Raw genomic sequence first — 19,271 nt, 5'->3', positions numbered from 1 at the left:
CTGCCCAGCCCTCCCCCAGTCACTGGCCCTACTCACGGAGCCTGAGGGTGGAGACATCTTCCTTCCTGGCTTGTAAGCCGAGAAGGGAAGTGTGGTCCCTTCAGACGCTTGTTCAAATGTAGTCCTGGATCAGGAGAATCAGCATCCCCTGTGAACAGCGTCACCAGTGAACTGGTGAGAAATGCAAATTGTTGGGCCTCACTCTAGGCCTTTGGGGGTGGGCCCAGTGATCTGGAGGTCAGCAGGCCCTCCAGGTGGTTCTGATTCAGTGTAAATTTGAGAATCACAGCCCTAAAAGCCAGATGAGGTTACTGTTGCCTAAAGAAGGACAGTAAGCTGCTGGGACATCACTATACCATGTTAACACTGAACATAATGACAAGGTAGGAGTTTGAATTGGAGAAAATGTGACTCTATAAGGACAGGGATTAAAGAAGCACTTGTATCAAATTCTTCCTTTAGGGAATATGTTAACTAAAAATCACTCTTGCATTTTTTTGAATGAGGAAATAATGTCATTGCATGAAACTCTCTTATTTTAATGTTGTCTAGTTTGCTCAGAAGAACTAGTGCTAATAACCCTGGGTCAGATAGTGGCCGTCCTTCATTGAATGCCTGCTAGGCACTAGGCACTTCCGAGACAGCTTTCCTTCACTCCTGCGGTGAGGTGTTCACATGAGGAGATGGGGACCCAACGCGTTAGGGGCCTGGGTAGTGGAAGAACCAGCTGGGAATTCAGGTCTGTGTGATTCTGAAGCCTGTGCACTTCCTCCTTCATCTTGTCCCAGATCTTCTAAATCGGAAGGGAGGCGGGAGTCTATTTTTCGGAAGGCTCTCTTTATCATCACATTCTGCACATTTTGGGGCTTTCACCTAACTTTCTGTTGAGTTTTTAAAAATTGTAAAAAGTAGAAAATCAGGTCTTCAGTCTGACCTATCTGGGCTTCTGCCATTTGCAAAATTATTTCTGTTTCTATGTTGCACTTAATGAGCGTTTAATTTTTCTTTTTCTTTCTTTTTTTTTTTTTTAAGAACTCACTGATTGCCAATGTAATTAAGATGTGATTAGGCTGCGATTACTCAAAATCTGCTCTGGCTTCTTCAGCCGCATCACTGTAATGGTTCCTACAGCTTCTAGGGCAGCTAAGATTTTCCAGCGAGGAGAACAGGGAGACATTTCGTTTACATAATGGCCGGGCTCCCTGAAGAATGCAGCCCGAATAGGAATAGGATCCACAGAGCAGGAGGGTGCAGCCCCACGGGAGCTAAACACCAGTGGTTTGCTTGAAAGCAACCTGCTTAATGCGGCTGGGCTCCAGTGCTTAGCCCACTTCCGCATCTGTTTGTAATTCCTGTGGGCTTTTTGTTTTTTCAATGGCCTTATTGGAAGTGAAGAGGAAGCCACTCTGAAATAAACGAATTTATACTAAGTATGAATGACTGAGAACTATGAAGCTTGGAAGGAATTGTTTGATATTTGGAGTTTTAGGGGGTATAATAAAGAGAAGTCAAGGGGCTTTGGCAATTTTGAGCTGTGTGGGGTGGGGGAGGCAATTTGTCAATCCTTAAAGATTCTGTCCTTGTTGTCAGCTGCCTTAGCTGTTATTGATTTACCCAAATGCTCCTTTTGCTCTTTTTTGGGATTCTGAAGTTTTCTAAAAGCTCCAAATCCAAATCCATCCAGTTCTCTCCCCCTACCTGCCACTGGTCTTTTCTCAGAGCAGGGACGAGGGAAATCAAGCTGTTCTGGGTAGAGATTGTTTGCAGATTTAAGGTGTTTGTGAGTTAAATGTTAGTAAATGGGGAATGATAATTTCCCTCTGTTGTACAGAGGGAGTTAGAGGTGGGTAATGGAACAAATTATTGAAGTTAGGAAGATTCAGTTGGAAAACTCAGTTTGGGTTTCTCACCAGAAGCTGTGGAGCTCCTGGGGTCTTGGTGGTCATTTCAAGGAGTCTTTTGGTGTTTGTGTATTCTGTGCACTTTTTGCAGGCTGACTAAATAATGTGTCGCACCCTTACAAGATACTACTGCTTTTCAAATATATATAGATGCTATAGGGTTTATAAAATACAAATTAATTGAACTGCATTCCTGAATCTAGAGCTGCTTTAGGTCATTATGTGTTGTCGAACTCTAATTTTCAAAAAAGGTAAAATCATGATTCTCAGGTACATCTGAACTGAGCACAAATCACAGATTTTCTTTGACTCGTTAATTAATGAGGGAACCACCTAGTTGTTATTACCGGTTCAAAGCATCTGAGAAGCTAGGATAATTAAAGATAATTTGATTGCTGAGTTAAATATAAAATTCATGTCTCCGGATCATAAATCCTTGAGGTTATATGTTCTACTGGACAGAAATTTTTTCTATCTTTACTAAACAAGAATCTACAAGTTAATGAGTAACTTGACTAAGTCTGGGACCTTTAATCAATAGTAAGCAGTAAGGGCGCCTGGGTGGCTCAGTTGCTTAAGCGTCTGCCTTCGGCTCAGGTTATGATCCCAGGGTCCTGGGATCGAGTCCCGCATCGGGCTCCCTGCTCAGCTGGGAGTCTGCTTCTCCCTCTACCCCTCTCCCTGCTCCTGCTCACTCTCTCTCTTGCAAAAATAAATAAAATCTTAAAAAAAAAAAATAGCAAGAAGTGAGATGAACTTTCATCCCTCTAGACCAGGGCCCAGCATACCTTTCCTCTAAAGGGCCAGATTGTAAATGTTTCAGGTTTTGTGGGCCATAGTCATGTCATCTCATATTTTTTTTCCCTCTCCTCCTCCCCTTTCCCCTGGGTGGTACAAAAGTAGGCTATGGGCTGGATTTGGCTTATGAGTCATTGCAGTATGCCAACCCCTACCCTGGACAGTCCTCGGGTGGCCGTTCCTCCATAGGACATGAAAGGACAGGCTGCCTGCTTCTTCTGTTTTCCAAGGGTCACATCCGTTTTCTGACAGTGCTTTCTCAAAGAATAAAATCAGAGCACAATTGCTGTTTTGTTGGGTAGGGGTGGGGGTGGTAAAATTTTGATATGAAAAAATTCTGCATATTAGAAAGGTTGGAACCATTTTCCTACATTCAAAAAAGGACAGGTTTAGTTGGGAGAGGGAATGAGGGGCAAAGGTGCTAGTTTCAGGCCCTGTTTAATTCTGGCTTTCTAAAGGGATATGGTGGTTGTCCAGCTTTTTGACATACTTTAAAAGTTTCTCTGTTGCAGGTCAGCATTTTAAAAATGATTTGGGGGCACCTGGGTGGTGTAGTTGGTGAAGTGTCCTACTCTTGGTTTCAGCCCAGGTGATGATCTTGGGGTCATGCGATCTTGCCCAGTGTCGGGCTCCTGTCTGCTTGAGACATTCTCTCTGTCTCCTCTGCCCCTCTGCCCTGCGCTCACACACTTTTTCTCTCAAAATAAATAAATAAATAAAATCTTTTAAAAAAATGATTTGGGGTGCCTGGGTGGCTCAGTTGGTTAAGCGACTGCCTTCGGCTCAGCTCATGATCCTGGAGTCCCAGGATCGAGTTCCGCATCGGGCTCCCTGCTCAGTGGGGAGTCTGCTTCTCCCTCTGACCCTCCTCCCTCTCATGCTCTCTGTCTCTCATTCTCTCTCTCACAAATAAATAAACTCTTAAAAAAAATAAAAAAATAAAAAAATGATTTGCCTTGCTTCCAACTGCTTTTTCTATCTATGTGAAGAGGGGTCTGCACATCTTTTGGGAGTGTGTACGCTGATGCTGTTTTTTTAGAAGGGGGCCTCTGGGAACTTGGAGAAGAATCAGCAGTAGCTTCCCTGTTGGGTTTACTCACCTTCACTTTCCCTTTGGAAGCAAATATTAATTGAGATTTCTTACCTGTTGAGTTTTTGCAAATGTGTTGAGAGAGATGCTCTCTTTTGCTGTTGGTTCCAGCAGGAGATCTTGAATAATGCATAGGGTGGTTGCTTGTATTGATAAACATGGTTAATTTTAATTATAGGACTAAGATTTATGCTAATCTTTTTTTTCTTTAATTCATTTTTATGATTCTGAGTATATATTGAATGCCTTGGGGGGCTTAATGACATGTTTGGGCATGTGGAATGCATGGATCTGTCCCTTTCTCTGTCTACTTGTTTTGTGTTGGTATCTAAGCCGTGTTTCATTGTATGACCCGGGCTTAATGTGGGCAATGCTCATTAAAGAGTCTGTTCAGTTATTTAAGTCATTGTTTTGGGGAACAGTTCCATGGTGGGGGGAAGCCTTGGTTGGGGTCCTTTTCTTTATTTCATGAAAACTCTAAGAGAGCAGCTTCATTTCAGGAGACCAATACTGTATATCTCAAGCTGAAGAATTGGGCTGTGATACAGAATGATTCCAAAAGAGTTTTAAAAACCAACCAGGGTCAAGAAACATGAAAAGTTCTCTGCCCACACTCTCTTTTGCTTACAGGTTCTTAGTGTTGGAGGACAACAGGTAGGGCATGCCAGCATAGGGTTCCTGGGTCACTATGTAAGAAAATAATTACCAGGCAAAATTATTGTCATTCACAATTGTTTTTGCCTGGTTTCTGATTTTAAACTTGGGTTTGTTTGTTTGTTTGTCATCAATTGATATGACAGCAACAAAAACTTAATGATGGGAAAAACAATCCCTTCTGAGTCATTTCTTTTTTAATAATTATTTTACTAACTTATAATCCAATTTATACTTTGGTAGGTGGTTTATAAAATATATACAATGTAAGATGATATAAAAACAGGTGAAGAAATGGAGTGAACAGAGTTATTCTCTAATTCACACATTTATTTATATATTCAACAAATACTTATGAAATGCCTACTGCATGCTAAGCACCATTCTCTGTGCCAGGAATATTTCAGTAAACACAACAGACCAACTTCCTGTCCTTATGGAGCTATATTCTAGACAGAGATAAAAGGGGATAGACAATAAATAAATACACAAGTAAGTATGGACATGGCAGGAGTAACTTCATGCTACCTGGACAATAATAAAGCAAGGTTGGGGGGGTTAGGGGTGAAGTTTGGGGTGGAAGGGAGAGTTGCTTTTTTATAAGGTGGTGCAGGAAGGCCTCTCTGAGGTGATATTTCATTCACGACTTCAGTGAAGTGAGGGGTAAGTCTTGTGACATCTGAAAGAAGACTTTCAAAGAGGGAACAATGAGTGTAGAGGTGGGAGGCAGGAGTAGTGGGAGTGGAGTGAGGGAGAAAGTGGGAGTAGCTGGGGTAGAGTGAGGGAGAGAGGGGGAGTTGCTGGGGTGGAGTAAGGGGGAGAGAGGGAGTAGCTGGAGTGGAATGAGGGGAAAAGTGGGAGTAGCTGGGGGAGAGTGAGGGAGAGAGGGAGTAGCTGGGGTGGAGTGAGGGAGAGAGGGAGTAGCTGGGGTGGAGTGAAGGGGAGAGGAAGTAGTGGGGTAGAGTGGGGGGGAGAAGGAGAGTAGCTGGGGTGGAGTGAAGGGGAGAGGGGGAGTAGTTGGAGTGGAGTGAGGCAGAAAGTGGGAGTAACTGGGGTGGAGTGAGGGGGGAGAGGGAGGATAGCTGGGGTGGAGTAAGGGGGAAAGTGGGAGTAGCTGGGGTGGAGTGAGGGGGAAAGTGGGAGTAGCTGGAGTGGAGTGAGGGGAGAGGGGGAGTAGCTGGAGTGGAGTGAGGGGGAGAGGGAGAGTAGCTGGGGTGGAGTGAGGGGGAGAGGGAGAGTAGCTGGGGTGGAGTGAAGGGGAGAGGGGGAGTAGCTGGGGTGGAGTGAAGGGGAGGGGGGAGTAGCTGGGGTGGAGTGAAGGGGAGAGGGGGAGTAGCTGGGGTGGAGTGAAGGGGAGACGGGGAGTAGCTGGAGTGGAGTGAGGGGAAGAGGGCGAGTAGCTGGGGTGGAGTGAAGGGGAGTAGCTGGGGTGGAGTGAGGGGGAGGCTGGAGTAGCTGGGGTGAAATGAGGGGGGATGTGGGAGGAGGTGGGCTTCCTAGACCATTGTGAGAGGAAAAATTTACTCTGAGATACAGGATGCCACCAGGAGGGTTTTGAACACTAATAACCACAATTTGACTTCCATTTAAAGACCACTGTGATAGCCATATTGAGAATAGTCAGTAGAGGGGAAGGAAGGAAGCAGGAAGCCCAGATAGGGGGTTGTTGTAAAAATTCAGACAAGTGATGATGGTAACTAGGATCAGACATTACTAGTAGAGGCGGCAAGAAGTGGTTGGATTCTGGATATAGTTTGAAGGAAACATTGACAGGATTTGCTAATGGACTGGATGTGTGTAAAGAGCATGAGAAAACCTGAAACTGATGTAACATTGTATGTCAACTATACTCAAAAAAGTTTACCAGGAAGAAAAAAATAAAAGATGTATATGAGACAGAAGCCAAGATTTTGTCCTGAATGGAAGAATGGAATCACCATTAACTGAGATAGATAAGGCCGGGGAGAGAATGCCCAACAAACTGGAAATGAAAGGGAACTTCCTCAACCTGATGAAGAGCATCTACAAAAAACCCACAGCTCATATCATGCGGAATGGTGAAAGACTGAATGCTTGTCCCCAAAGATCAGGAACAAGACAGCGATGTCCACTCTTGCCATTTCTCTTTCTCTTTCTCTTCCTTCCTTTTCTTCTTCTTCTTCTTTTTTTTTTTTTTTGAGAGAGAGGGGGGCAAGGGGCAGAGGGAGAGGGAGAGAGAGAATCTCACGCAGACTCCCTGCTGAGCGTGGAGCCTGACGGGCTCCATCACATGACCCTGAGATCATGACCTGAGCTGAGATCAAGAGTCAAATGCTTAACTGAGCCACCCAGGCGCCCCCACTCTTGCCATTTCTATTTAGCATTGTAACAGGACATTCTAGCCAAGGCAATTAGGCAAGAAAATGAAATAAAAGGCATCCAGGTTAGCAAAGAAGAAGTATAACTTACCTCTTTTTGCAGATGATACAATTTTGTATATAGAAAATCCTAAGGAATCTACTAGAAACTATTAGAACTAATAAATGGGTTTAGCAAGATTGTAAGAAACAAGATCAATATACAAAATTCAGTTGTATTTCTTTCTTTTTTTTTTTTTTTTAAGGTTTTATTTATTTGACAGAGAGAGCACAAGCTGAGGGAGAGAGAGGGAGAAGCAGGTTCCCTGCTGAGCAAGGAGCCTGATGGGGGACTTGATCCCAGGGCCCTGGGATCATGACCTGGGCCGAAGGCAGCCGCTTAACCGACTGAGCCACCCAGGCGTCCCTCAGTTGTATTTCTGTGCATTAGCAATGAACATTCAGGAAATTAAGAAAATAATTCAATTTAACGCCATGAGTCTAGATGAGATCACCTGAAGAGAGAGAAAAAGTCAGGATGGAGAAGAGAAAGGTCTGCGGTCTGAGCTCCAGGTCACCAATGTTTAAAGGTCAGGGAGATGAGGAGGAGCCAATGAGGCAGCTAGACAACCAAGAGACGGTTGTGTGCTCGGGGCAAATATTTGAGGAAGGAGGAGGTGATCAGCAGTGTGTGATGTGGTGAAGGGGGAGTAGGGTGGGGACTCGCAGCTGAGTAAATGGATGAGCCTGGGTGAACAGCAAGAGAGAGAAGGAATGAGAGTGGGAAGGTTGAGGGAAAGGGTCTGTCCAGAAACAATACTTTGAAAAATGGAATAAAAATAGAGCATGAGAAAAATGAATATGCAAGCCCATGTTTTTCCTTGTTAGATTCCACAGACATATTATTATGAAAGTTTGTAAGCCCTTGCTCAATTTCTATACCTGTCTCGCGATAGCCTGTAACAGTTTGCCGAGTGGACTGGTACCCACTCTGTTGGTCCATGGAATCCACTCTGTGGGTCCATGGAATCCATTCTGTGTTGTGTAGGTCTAGCCCGGGCCAGGCAAGCATAAGCTGAAATTCATTCAGAATGGGTATGTACAGAATACTCTGCTAGATGGTTTATTCTTCTTAGAGAATAAACATTGGTCTTGTACTCGAAGGCTACGTATTTCCTTGTTCAGAAAGAATAAAGTCTGAATTTGGGTCCCATATAGTTTATTGTGAGCAAGTCAGAAACCACAAGAAGCCTATTCTGAAGCATTATCCCTTTCTATAAATGACTGCTGTCTTCCTTATAATCCTGACATTTGTATGGTATTTTAGTCTGAATTGCTCATTTAAGCTTTATACAACCTTGTGAAGTGGGTGGATTTTTCATCTCTGTGAAGAAACGGGCTCAGAGAGAGGAAACAGCTCCTCCATCCTCATGCTGCTTGAAAGTGACAGAGCCAGGACTGCCCCTTTAGACCCCCTGCCACCAGACTCGACTGTGGGGTTTTTAGTCCCCTTCCAGATAGGAATTAAATGTCAGCTGTACTTGGATAGTTTATGTCCTGTATTATTATGAATTTGCAGATTGAAGTTGGTGGGTGTGTGGGGGTGTGTGTTCTCAGCAGAGCAAGGTAAATAGACTTTGTCTTTCAATGTAAACAGTTTCTGGGTTGCACCATTATTGCCTTTAAATTCTGATCAGAAGTGCTGTTGGTTTCTAGAAATGCTGCCTCGTAACAGAGTTGTTTCTTCTTTCATAGTGTATGAATTATTTGCGTTCATCAGTCACATGGGAACATCTACAATGAGTGGCCATTATGTTTGCCACATTAAAAAGGAAGGAAGGTGAGTCTTTTTTAGATCAGTGATGTCTATGTTTTATTGAGCACCTACTGTGTGCCAGGCTCTCAGGTAGGTGTTGCACATATTACCCCATTTGGTACTCATGATGGTTTTGTAGGAATATACTCTCAAAGCCATTTTACACATCAAGACCCTGAGGCTCAGAGAAGCTGAGTAGCGGGAACTTAGCCCGGAAGCAGTAATGTCAGAGCTGGTATTCAAAGCCACTCTCAACCATCATACCCAAGTGACTTCCCAAAATAAAGATGCATCCTGCAGTAGAATGTGTGTATGTTTGGGACCTCCACAGGGTTGCCAGTTTTAGCCCACAAAACAGGAAAACCAGGTGCCCTGTTAAATTTGAATTTCAGGTAAACAATGAGTAACTTTTTAGTATAAACATATCTTAAATGTTACATGCAATGTATTTATACTCAAAATTATTTCTCCTTTCCCTGCTATATAAATTTGACTGGATATCCCGTGTTTTATCTGGCTTCCTTAAACATCCACTGTTTTGCCCTATTGTGGCCTTGCAGTAGGCTTCTTGGCTTCGTAAGTAGAATCGCTAGGTTGTGGTGAGCTGGGAGTGAGACACTGATGGGACGTAAGGCTGCTGCTCTCTTCAGGACCTTCTCCTTGGGCTGGATCCCCACAGAGCCCCCCGGTTCCTCTTCTGTGAGCTCCCCTCCCTGAGCAGCCGGAGGCTCAGTCTCCTACTTGAGGCCGTGCTCAGCCCCGTGGATACTGGAGAAACCTAGAACCTTGCTCTGTCCTGGTGGGACGTTGACCTCTCACACCGTGCCACACACTGCAGGAGACACCGGTTCCCACCAGGGACTTGGTTGTGCTCCCTTTTGGTGTGTCCCCTTTTAGTGTCTTCTGAACTTGATTAATGAAATAGTTGAGCACAGGTGTTTGATTGATAGGAAATTCTTTTTATTATCAAGCATGATGCTCTTTTCAAAATACTTAAGAAAAGTAGCTTAATTATAATTCAAAAAGCAATAAAATTCATGGTAAGGAATTTGTAAAATGCAGAAACATAACAAGGAATATGTCATTTGGAAGCCTAAAGATAATCATTGTTTATGTTTCAACACATTTCTCTTTTATTATTTGCACTGGGAGAGAGGATCTGCCTGTATACATGTACATGCTACATATAAATGTACATATACCTTTACAACTTTTCTAAAGGCTTAAAGTATGCACACAGCACATACAATTTTTTAACCCTTTTCCCACATCATACTGTATTGTGATTATTTTCTCACTTTACCAAATATTCTTTGAAGGTATTTTAATAGTTGTGTGATAGTTCACTTGCATGGCTCTTTACTTCTCATTTTGACCTAGTTTTATACCTCAGGCTGAAATAAACACTGTCGTACATGATTCTTTGACTTAATTTCTGAGGCCATCTATGGACTTCTACAAAAGGGGTTTTGAGACCAAAGGGTTTAAAATGTTTGGTGACTCCTTTCGTAACTACCTTTTGATTGAGCTCAAGAATAAAAAAGCAGTTGCAATTTCCCACTAGCACTCTCTCTTTTTATACAGCAGGCTTGAGTTTGGTTATCTTAAAACATCTTGATGAAGTATGGTACGGTAACTTGTTTTCTGCCAAGCTTCCTGGGACTGACTGAAATCCATCGAGTTCTTCTGTCTTTTGTTTTCAGGTGGGTGATCTACAATGACCACAGAGTGTGTGCCTCAGAAAGGCCCCCCAAGGACCTGGGCTACATGTACTTTTACCACAGGGTGCCACGCTGAGCCTCAGGCACGCCAGTTGGCGAGAGGAAGCCACACGCCTTTTTAATTTGCCAAAAAAAAAAAAAAAAAAGAGCAGAAGTTGGGACAGCCAGACATGAAGGAATACATGGGGTATTTATAGTTTATTTAAAGAACATCATTTGACGCCTTCTGAAATAGAACTGGGAAGAAATTTCTATTAGTGATGATACACTACTGTAGATAGTTTTTCTTTTTATAAATGTTCAAGGAGAGGATGATTTAAAAAAAAGTATTTATATTGCTGGTGGGGGATCTGCCACTGTCACACCAAAAAATGGGAATGTGCCACCAGCCCTCTATTATGCTTTGGGGGCCAGTGGTGTGGCCTCACCGCCCCCCCAATAAACAAAAAGCCCATTTTTGTTTCATATCGAAAATCAGTAATGGGATGGGCTTTATTTGTGACACAATTTTTTCATTACACACAATTTCTGACGTAGCCATGTATAGAAAATTAGAGCATCTGCAATGAAAGGTATTTTTAATTTAATCGTATCGAAATTCATGATGTGATTGTGTGAATGCGTGAGGGTGAGATCGTTATCGTCAACCAGGAAATCTGTGCCGGGCTGGTTTTTAAAGGTTAAAGCAGTTGGTATTAAGCATAGCTGGGAAAAGCGAGTAACTATTTTAAAGAAACTATAACTCAGGAACAGTTTTAAAAATTGGCTCCCCACTTAGATTTTCACACATAAAAAGGGCTGAGTTGTCCCTTTAAGTGCTGTCAAGAATTCACCGGGGTTTGGGACATTTGGTGGAATAAGGTCGATGCCCACAGCAGCACAATATTGTTCTTTGCCAAACAAAGGTAGATGAATTCTGTTTCTCAGCAGCCCTTCCCGCTAAGGCATAGCATGTATTTTTAGTTAAAATAGCTAATCTTACCATAACATGTAACAACTCCCTGGAATCACACAAAGTGCCCCAAATTTGTCTGTAATTTTCTTGTGCCCACGCTCTTTGCCTGCCTCTGTTTCTACATTTTCCTGGGGCTAGAGTCTCCTCTCGGCCCTCTCTTGGCTAATCACCTCCTGACTTGCCTTCGCTGCTTATTTGCTGCGACTAGCAGTTGATCTCGGGCACCTTAAGGGCCTCAGGTGCAAAGTAAATTTTTCTGACGTTATGAAAGACCATCATTTCCATTTTGGTATCTCAGTATTTTTGTTGCAACCTAGGATTAGATCAGAGTTTCAAATGTGATGAAAAAGTGCCACGAGCCTGGTTTATCATCTTCCTACAGCTCTGTACCGAATTCCAAGGTCTCTGGAGTTTCTATTTCAGATTGTCCAGTCAAATGAAGAAGGATCTATTGCAATCTGCTTACCAGGCATTTGGTTGGTAGAAAGAATCTTTCTAGAAACTGTAGGAAAATTAAGTAGAACCAGCTGGGTAACATGCCACATGGACGGTGGATTATGACATGGTGAGTTGTGAAGAGTCAGGATTCCGGTTATGATCAGGGCTCCTCTCCCGGGAGTTCAGCTCCACCGTGTGTGTGAGGGACGCCGTGCCCCAGGCCCAGAGCCCGGAGACTTGGGTGCTGCCCCTAGCTGGGCAAGTCCCTCATCCTCCCTGTGCCTCACTTTCCTTATCTGCACAATGACACCTGCTCTCTCTTGCCAGCTGTGCTTTGAGGATATGGTGAGATTTGATACAATGACTCGTGAAAGAGTAGCAGGTGGGGTGCCATGTGGGTCCTAGGAAAGTGTGCTCCCTCCTTCTCTCGTCTGATGCTTTCTTCAATTTGGGAACAAATGCAGTTGGCATAAGGAGGGAGCTCATGATGCAGTAATTCTGTCTCTACTCGGTTGTACCCACCGGTGTCCTCTTTTAATGTTGATTCGGATATCCTAAAGCAGCTCCACTCTGTCACATGAGTCTCGGACTCCTGTAGAAATCCCCACACTAAGCAGCCTTAAAAAATCCAGCCTCCTGAGGGCTGAGTGTCATGGAATAATGACGTCAAACACGCATCAAAAATGACTTCTTTTCAACGCTATTACAAAGCGAAGGCCTTCTTCAGGGGTGGGGGGGTGGATATTGGGGATTTGGAGTGAAATGTGGACAAAGATAGCATGTGTATTTTGAACAAAATAAAAATTTTGTAATAAAACTTTGCAAAATGGTGTAAAATCAGTATGAGACTATAGGCTATACGTTATTTAATTTTGTTAAGTAGAAAAATAAACTTAGCCCTTCCGATGCCTAACATATTGTAAGAAAGTATACTGTGGCTGCCTTTTTTTCCTGCCTCACAAAACAAAGGGCTATTTCTACAAGGCAAAGTTTTGTATATGTGCTATTCTTTATTTCAGATTGAGAGTTGGGGAAAAACTGGAGCAAATAATGGGTTTCTTTCTTGCTTAAAAGTGTATTTATATGTATACCTTAATATATACAAGGCAGGTTTCCCTGGAATAAAAGTCTGGAACATACTGCTTCATTTTACACACATATGTTGACGAGATTACTTGTGACTGGAAACTGGAATAACGTGTGGATTTTGTCAACTGATTATCAGCCTGTGAGGAGTCCTCTGTGTGAGGTGTGGTGGTATAATTGTGAAATTCTCACTGTGTGTGGGTATATGTGTGAAAGAGTGCATTTTTTTTTCTGTAAATATCTTTTGATATCCATTTGTGTAGAATCCCAATGAATGTGTCTTTGGAAAATGTATCAAAGTTTTTATTTTGTCAGTTGATCTAAGTGCCCATATAACTAATCAGAAATCCAGTTTGGTTCAGATTGGGATTTTTTTTTTTTTTAAGGGAAAAAAGCATGCAGAAAGGACTATCGGAAGAATCATGTTTTAATGCCACTTCACATCAGCATTGCTTCGTGTTTTGAATTGACTTGGCTGTTTTCTTTCAACTATAAGAGAATGTGCCTGCCATTGTTCCGCGCTCACTTTGGGCTATAAGAAGCCTACCACAAGTCGCTTGAGCCTGTGACCCCCAACATCGTTTATCCCCATGACCTGAACTGGCCGGAGCCTCACTTGTCCCACGGAGAGCACCTGGCTTGGGGCCCGACTTCACCCCAGTGCCCCGGGCCCCTTACCTCTCTGGGCCTTTTCTTTACAATTAGTGCGTTAGGCTGGATAAGCTCAGAAGTCCCTTCCTGCCCTAACATTCGATTCTATTTTTATTTTCCTGTGGTTACTCCTGGGCCAGACATGTGGGATGTGAGGGATCCCAGAGAGGTTAGTTGTAATGTGTTGGTTTGTTGCAGTTCATACGCCCCAGCTTATAAGCTGCATCATTTTTTTTTTTAAAGATTTTATTTATTTGACAGAGAGAGACACAGCGAGAGAGGGAACACAAGCAGGGGGAGTGGGAGAGGGAGAAGCAGGCTCCCCGCGGAGCAGGGAACCTGATGTGGGGCTCGATCCCAGGACCCCTGGGATCATGACCTGAGCCGAAGGCAGACGCTTAACGACTGAGCCACCCAGGTGCCCTAAGCTGCATCATTTTTAAAAGTGTCTCCACCTTAACCTCTCTGCGCACATTCTTGGGTAATTATATTACTTTCCCCCCATTCTTGAAACTCTTCACCTCTCAGTCCATGAGATACCTTGTTTCCATCCCCTTCAAAAATGAAAAATCTATGTAAAACACCTCCCGTGATGAAAAACCTCAGACCCACTTTCAGCTAAATCTGTAACATTTATAGAATATTTTCTTACTCTAATTCAGTTATAGCTAGGATCCCCAAATGAGTGCGGAGAAAGTTACCTATCATAGAAAGGATGTCTTTTCCTCTTGTAGGCGTCACTGTTGCTAAATCACATCATCTGTGTAGTGTTGGGGAGGTGGCAGGTGACGAGCAGGACTAGGGAATAGGATCAGATGAAATGTGATTCCACCCTTTACTGAGGTCAGAAATCTAGGTTACAGAGTAAGAGTCTGTACTCTTAAGTTGGCGTATAAGATCACCTACCCAGTGCCGTGAAGATTCCCTACTCTGTAAATCGTCTTGAAAGAGTTTTTTTTTTTTTTTTAATTCTTTGGTCTGTGCTATTTAGTGCAGTTGTCAGTAGCCACATATTGCTCATGACCTCTTGAAATTGAGCTTGTCCAAATCGAGATTGTGCTGGTCACGTAAAATACACACCAGATTTTGAAGGCTTGGTACCAAAAAAAGGGAATGTGAAACATTTCATCCATATTTTATATTGACTACATGCTGAAATGACAATATTTTAGATAAATAAGGCATTATTAGAATTTCACTTACTCCTTTTTATCTTTTTTTAATATGGCTTCCCAAAAACGTAACCCACACGGCTTGCGTTACACCTGTATGGGACAGCGCTGCTGCAGACGCTAGATGGCGCGGGGTAGGCAGTGAGGTGCCACGTGTGGCAGGTCCTTCTCCCAAGCATCCAGAGAGAAGCAGCACACATATTTTCGCTGGAGTCGGGAGCACTGTGAGGCACAGAATGCCTCCCAGAAGACAGAAGATTTTTCTGTGTAAAACCAATTTGTATAAGACTCCAATTAAAAAACAAAAGCAGATGAGCCCCCAAACCCTGTCCCTTCAGCTTTGCTTAGAAGCTGCTAACTTTGCACTTATTTTTCTGGCATCTTCCACGTGCCAAGGATGCTGGCAACATGAGGGTGCTGGGCATATTTGCTTCACTTTAGGCAACATTCTCTTGTGGTCTCCCCTCCCCAGGTATTGTTTGGTCTGTTCTGAGCTGGGTGTGTGGACATACGGCATAGATCTTGCCGCTCCTATCGGCCTTGGCAGAGGCTGAACTTGTCGCCTGCGCCCACCTGCCCAGCAGGTTTTGATGTTGGCTCCTGAAAGAGTTTGTATTTATTTTATTTTGCACTAGTCATAGTTGTTGTTAAAATATCTCAACTGTTTTGGGAGAGCATTGCCTGTGATGGAAAGAGAGATGGATGATTTATTGCTTCAGTTGTTTTAAAATTAAAAGCTATTCTCACAATCTCAGGTCCCTTTATGGCTCTTTTTTCTTTTGCAAGATGCCAAGTAAACGGATTCTGCCCTTTGCAGGTTCTCATCCATCAGTGGAACAGGTAACTTGAGACAGCGACTAATTTTATTTTGTTTTTAGGGTTTCTTTGTGCGGGCACCAGGGCCGCCTCATTCCCATCGGTAGTGGAATGTCAGCAATGGTGCAAGATGTTACTTCTGTGGGGGACGGAGGGACCACGGTGGGGAAGAGTCTGATGTCTTTTAGACTTTCTCTACTGGATGTCAAGTCGAACACTGGAGTCGATTGGGACCCTTCTGTGGTGCTGTGACTCTCAGTTTGCTGATAGCTTCCCTAACACAGGTGCAAGAACACCCAATGCTGGTTGCACCAAGGGATTTCAGCATTTCTGTGGCACCGTGTTTGTAGGGTGTGTAAGTTTCCTATTGCTGCTGTAACAAATGACCATAAACTCAGTAGCTCAAAAGAGCACATTTATTAGGTGAGAAGTCTGAAAATGGGTCTTACAGAGTTAAAACCTTGGTGTTGGCAAGGAAGCTCCATGTGAGAATCCATTCCTTGCCTTTTCCAGCTTCTGGGGCTATTCTCATTCTTTGGCTTGTGGTCTCCGAACAACATGGGCATTACTAGTGTCTGCTTCCACTGTCCTAGGCGTCTGACTGGCTCTCCTGCTCCCTCTTATAAGGATCCTTTTGATCACATTAGGCCCACCCAGGTAGTCCGGAATAATCTTCCCATTTCAGGATCCTTAAATTAATCATATCTGTAATGTTCTTTTTTGCCATGTAAGGTTACATAGTCGCAGGTTTTGGGGATTAGGGTGTGGACATCCTGGAGGAGGCATTATTTTGCCTCCATATATGGTATGCTTCTTACTACTTAAAACATGTCCATTCAATACTTAAAATTTTTTAAAGAATCAACCTATATATTTTTAAAAATCCAAGTAAAATGACCAGCATCAGCATTGTGCCATAATGTTTTGGTGAGAAGAGAAGGAAATGATGGGGATGGGGGATTTCCTGTGACTCAAGAATTAGAAAGTTTTTAGGATGATGTTTGTGAGCCAGCTGCTGCTCACATTCACTGGCTGTGCCCCATTGTGCCCAATGGAAGTGTTTACCAGTGTGTGTATGCACTGTTTGAACCTAAGGTCCTGCTTCTCTAATGTGGTCAGTGACAAACCATTTGTAGTGGGGAAATTTAATAGGAAACAGTGAGTTATTCTCATCCTCATGCAACCAAGTATTTAAAAATCTACTAGGAAGTCTTTCGGTGAGGTGGGGCAGAGTGATAAAATGGCAAGAGTGGAGGCATAGAGACTTGCCTTCAGATCCTGTTTCAAGCCTAGACTAGCTATGTGACTTTGTTAAGCACTTAATATCCTGAAGCAGAGTCTTGGCATCTGTGCAGTGGGCATGATAAAACATGAGAGGAGTTATGTAAAACATCTAACAGTCTGGTAGCACAGGATATTTTTACTGTGCTAGTTTATGTCACTATTTTAACCCCATAGCACTTTGACCCTATGGAGGTTTTGACCCTTTGTTTCAGTCCAGAAAAAAAATTTTTTTTAAAGAATCAGAATTATACCAACATCAATGACTTTTTTTTTCCAAAGCATTTTTCTAGAGATAATTTCATTAAGCCAATTTATTTTGTTAATCTATATAGCATGGCTTATCATTCAGTAAATACTAAACATCTATGTGCTGGGCATTGTTTTTCTTAGAATGTATCAGTAAACAAAGTAGACATGACTCTTTGTCCTTGTGGAGTTTATTTTCTAGCAGGGAGAGCCAGACACTAAACAAGAAATAAGTAGCTTATATAATATGTTAAAAGGTATTATGTGCTATGGAAAAAAAGGAACAGCAGAAGGGGGGTGGGAGGTGCAGATTGTGGTACTAAATAGGGTACTCTTTGAAGGCATCATTTGGAGGTGAGATTTGAACCAAGACTTGAAGGAGGTGGAGGAGTCATCTAAATGGATATTTGGGGGAAAGATATGCTTGGCATAGGGACTCACTGGAGCAGAGAATCCAGGGTGGGAGAGCATATCCATTATGTCAGAGAAGCAGCAAGGGGACCAGTGTGGTTTGAAAGAAGGGAACGAGGGGCAGAGTAGTGAGAAAGGAGTTTGGAGAGAGGCCAGATTGCCTGAGCCAGGAGGCCATTGGAAGGACTTGAATCTAGAGTTCCCTCAGAAGTCATTACAGGGTCTTGAGCACAGCAATGATCTGATCTGACCAAAGTTCCAGGAAGATGGTTTTTGTCTAGATTAGATGATAGGACGGCAAGGATAAAAGTAGGGGCTACTGTGGTAAGCAAGGTTGGATAGGATGATGGCTCACATGGATGGGGTGGTAACAGTGGAGGTAGCAAGGAGGGTCAGATTCTGGATACATGTGAAAGTAAAGCCAGTAGGATTTCCTGATGGGCAGGATGTGGCATGTGAGGGCGTGAGAATAGCAAAGCAAGACCTCAAAGTTTTTGCTCTGCGCAACTGAAGAATGTAGTTGCAATCAACAAAGATAAGAAAGGTGATGGGAAAAGATGATCACAAGTCCAGTTGGGGACGTGTGGGGTTTAAAATGCCTATTAGACCTCCATGGTTGATGTTGAGTGGGAAGCTGGATATACAACTCTGGATTTTGAGAGGGAAGTCTGGACTGAAGATACAAAATTGGGAGTTGTTAGTAGCTAGATGACATTTAAACCAGGGACTGGGTCTAATCACCAATGGAGAGAGACAAGAAATAGAATTGGTCCAGGGACTGAGTATCTCAATATTAGAAGTCAAGGAGAAGATGAGCCAGCAAAGGAGACTGAGAGGAGTGAACACCAAGGTGGGCAAAAACCAAGAGAACAGTGCCTGGAAGTGGAAGCCAAGTGAAGAAGGTGTCTTAAAGAGGCAAAATTTATCAACTGTCCAATAAACTGTGATAGGTTAAGTCAGATGAGTTGACCGCAAGTTTGATCAACTTGGAGGCCATGGGTGATCTCCATGGGGACAGTTTGGGAGGACAGGAATTGCAGAAGATGAATGCCAACAACTCCCCGGGAATTTTGCTACAAAGAGAAGCAAAGAAGTGGTGTGGGTGGGATCAAGAAAGGGTTTTGTTTTTAATATGAGAAATAACATGGTCAAATAGGAGGTGCAAGACTAAGGATGTAGGACGGAAAGGTAAGAATTGCTGTCTGCTCGCCCTTGAGCAGGAAGAGGTGATGGATTCTGGTGCCCAGTGGGAGCTGACTTTAGGCAGGGGCTGGGGAGCCTGTCTGGGGACAGAGGAAGGCAGAGACAGGAGCGCAGCCGTGGCTGTGAGGAGATGGAGTGCTGAGAGTCTGAGGGTTCTGTCCTACCTGCTTTAATTTGCTCAGGGAAGTAAGAAGTGAGATCCTCAGCTTGGAGGGAGCATGGGTGGGGGAGATGGGAGGTTGGAAGAGAGAGGAGAACATGTGAAATAGTGATCTAGTTGAACTCTCTCTAGGCTTTTACATTTTCCTTTCTATTTTAATGAAATTAGTTTAATTGGGATCAGTTCTGTAAATTTTATGAGAAAGTCTGAGTCATCAGCTTTTGGTCCTCATCAGATTTTCCCTATTATAACTTTTGCTATTGCAGATTCCCTTTTGCAGCCATTGTTTCCACCAGGTCCCCCTTTACCAGGTCAAATTTTGCAAATTTAAATTTTGTCGAGATTTTGTTCTTTTGTCATTTTTTTAAATCAGTTTAGCAAATACTACTATGAGCACTCTTAGCCATCGTCTTGGTAATTTCTCTTAAGCCTACTTTTTCCTGGGCTAGTTTTTGTAGTTTTTTAGTAGTAGATGTGATCTTTAGTGAGTTTTTAGTCTGTAAGACATTGATTGTTTTCACCTGGCACAGTTT

The 19,271-nt window shown here is 43.2% G+C and overlaps 1 protein-coding gene across 2 annotated transcripts in view; it reads left to right on the top strand.

Moving 5' to 3' along the window:
- The window catches only part of USP13 (ubiquitin specific peptidase 13), a 128,674-nt gene that overhangs the window by 101,290 nt on the left and 8,113 nt on the right, over window positions 1-19,271 (top strand). The window contains exons 20-21 of one of the 2 annotated variants that reach the window (XM_036115933.2): window positions 8,535-8,619; window positions 10,299-15,367. In XM_036115933.2, coding sequence (XP_035971826.1) covers window positions 8,535-8,619; window positions 10,299-10,392 — 179 coding nt within the window. In that variant the 3' untranslated portion in view covers window positions 10,393-15,367. Of the gene's footprint in view, window positions 1-8,534; window positions 8,620-10,298; window positions 15,368-19,271 lie in introns of those variants that run through there. The other variant, XM_036115935.2, reaches the window with a different exon arrangement.

The sequence above is a fragment of the Halichoerus grypus genome, chromosome 1 (genome assembly GCF_964656455.1).
Source record: "Halichoerus grypus chromosome 1, mHalGry1.hap1.1, whole genome shotgun sequence".
NCBI classification, from domain to species: Eukaryota; Metazoa; Chordata; class Mammalia; order Carnivora; family Phocidae; genus Halichoerus; species Halichoerus grypus.
This window is presented reverse-complemented; position numbering and strand designations above follow the sequence as displayed.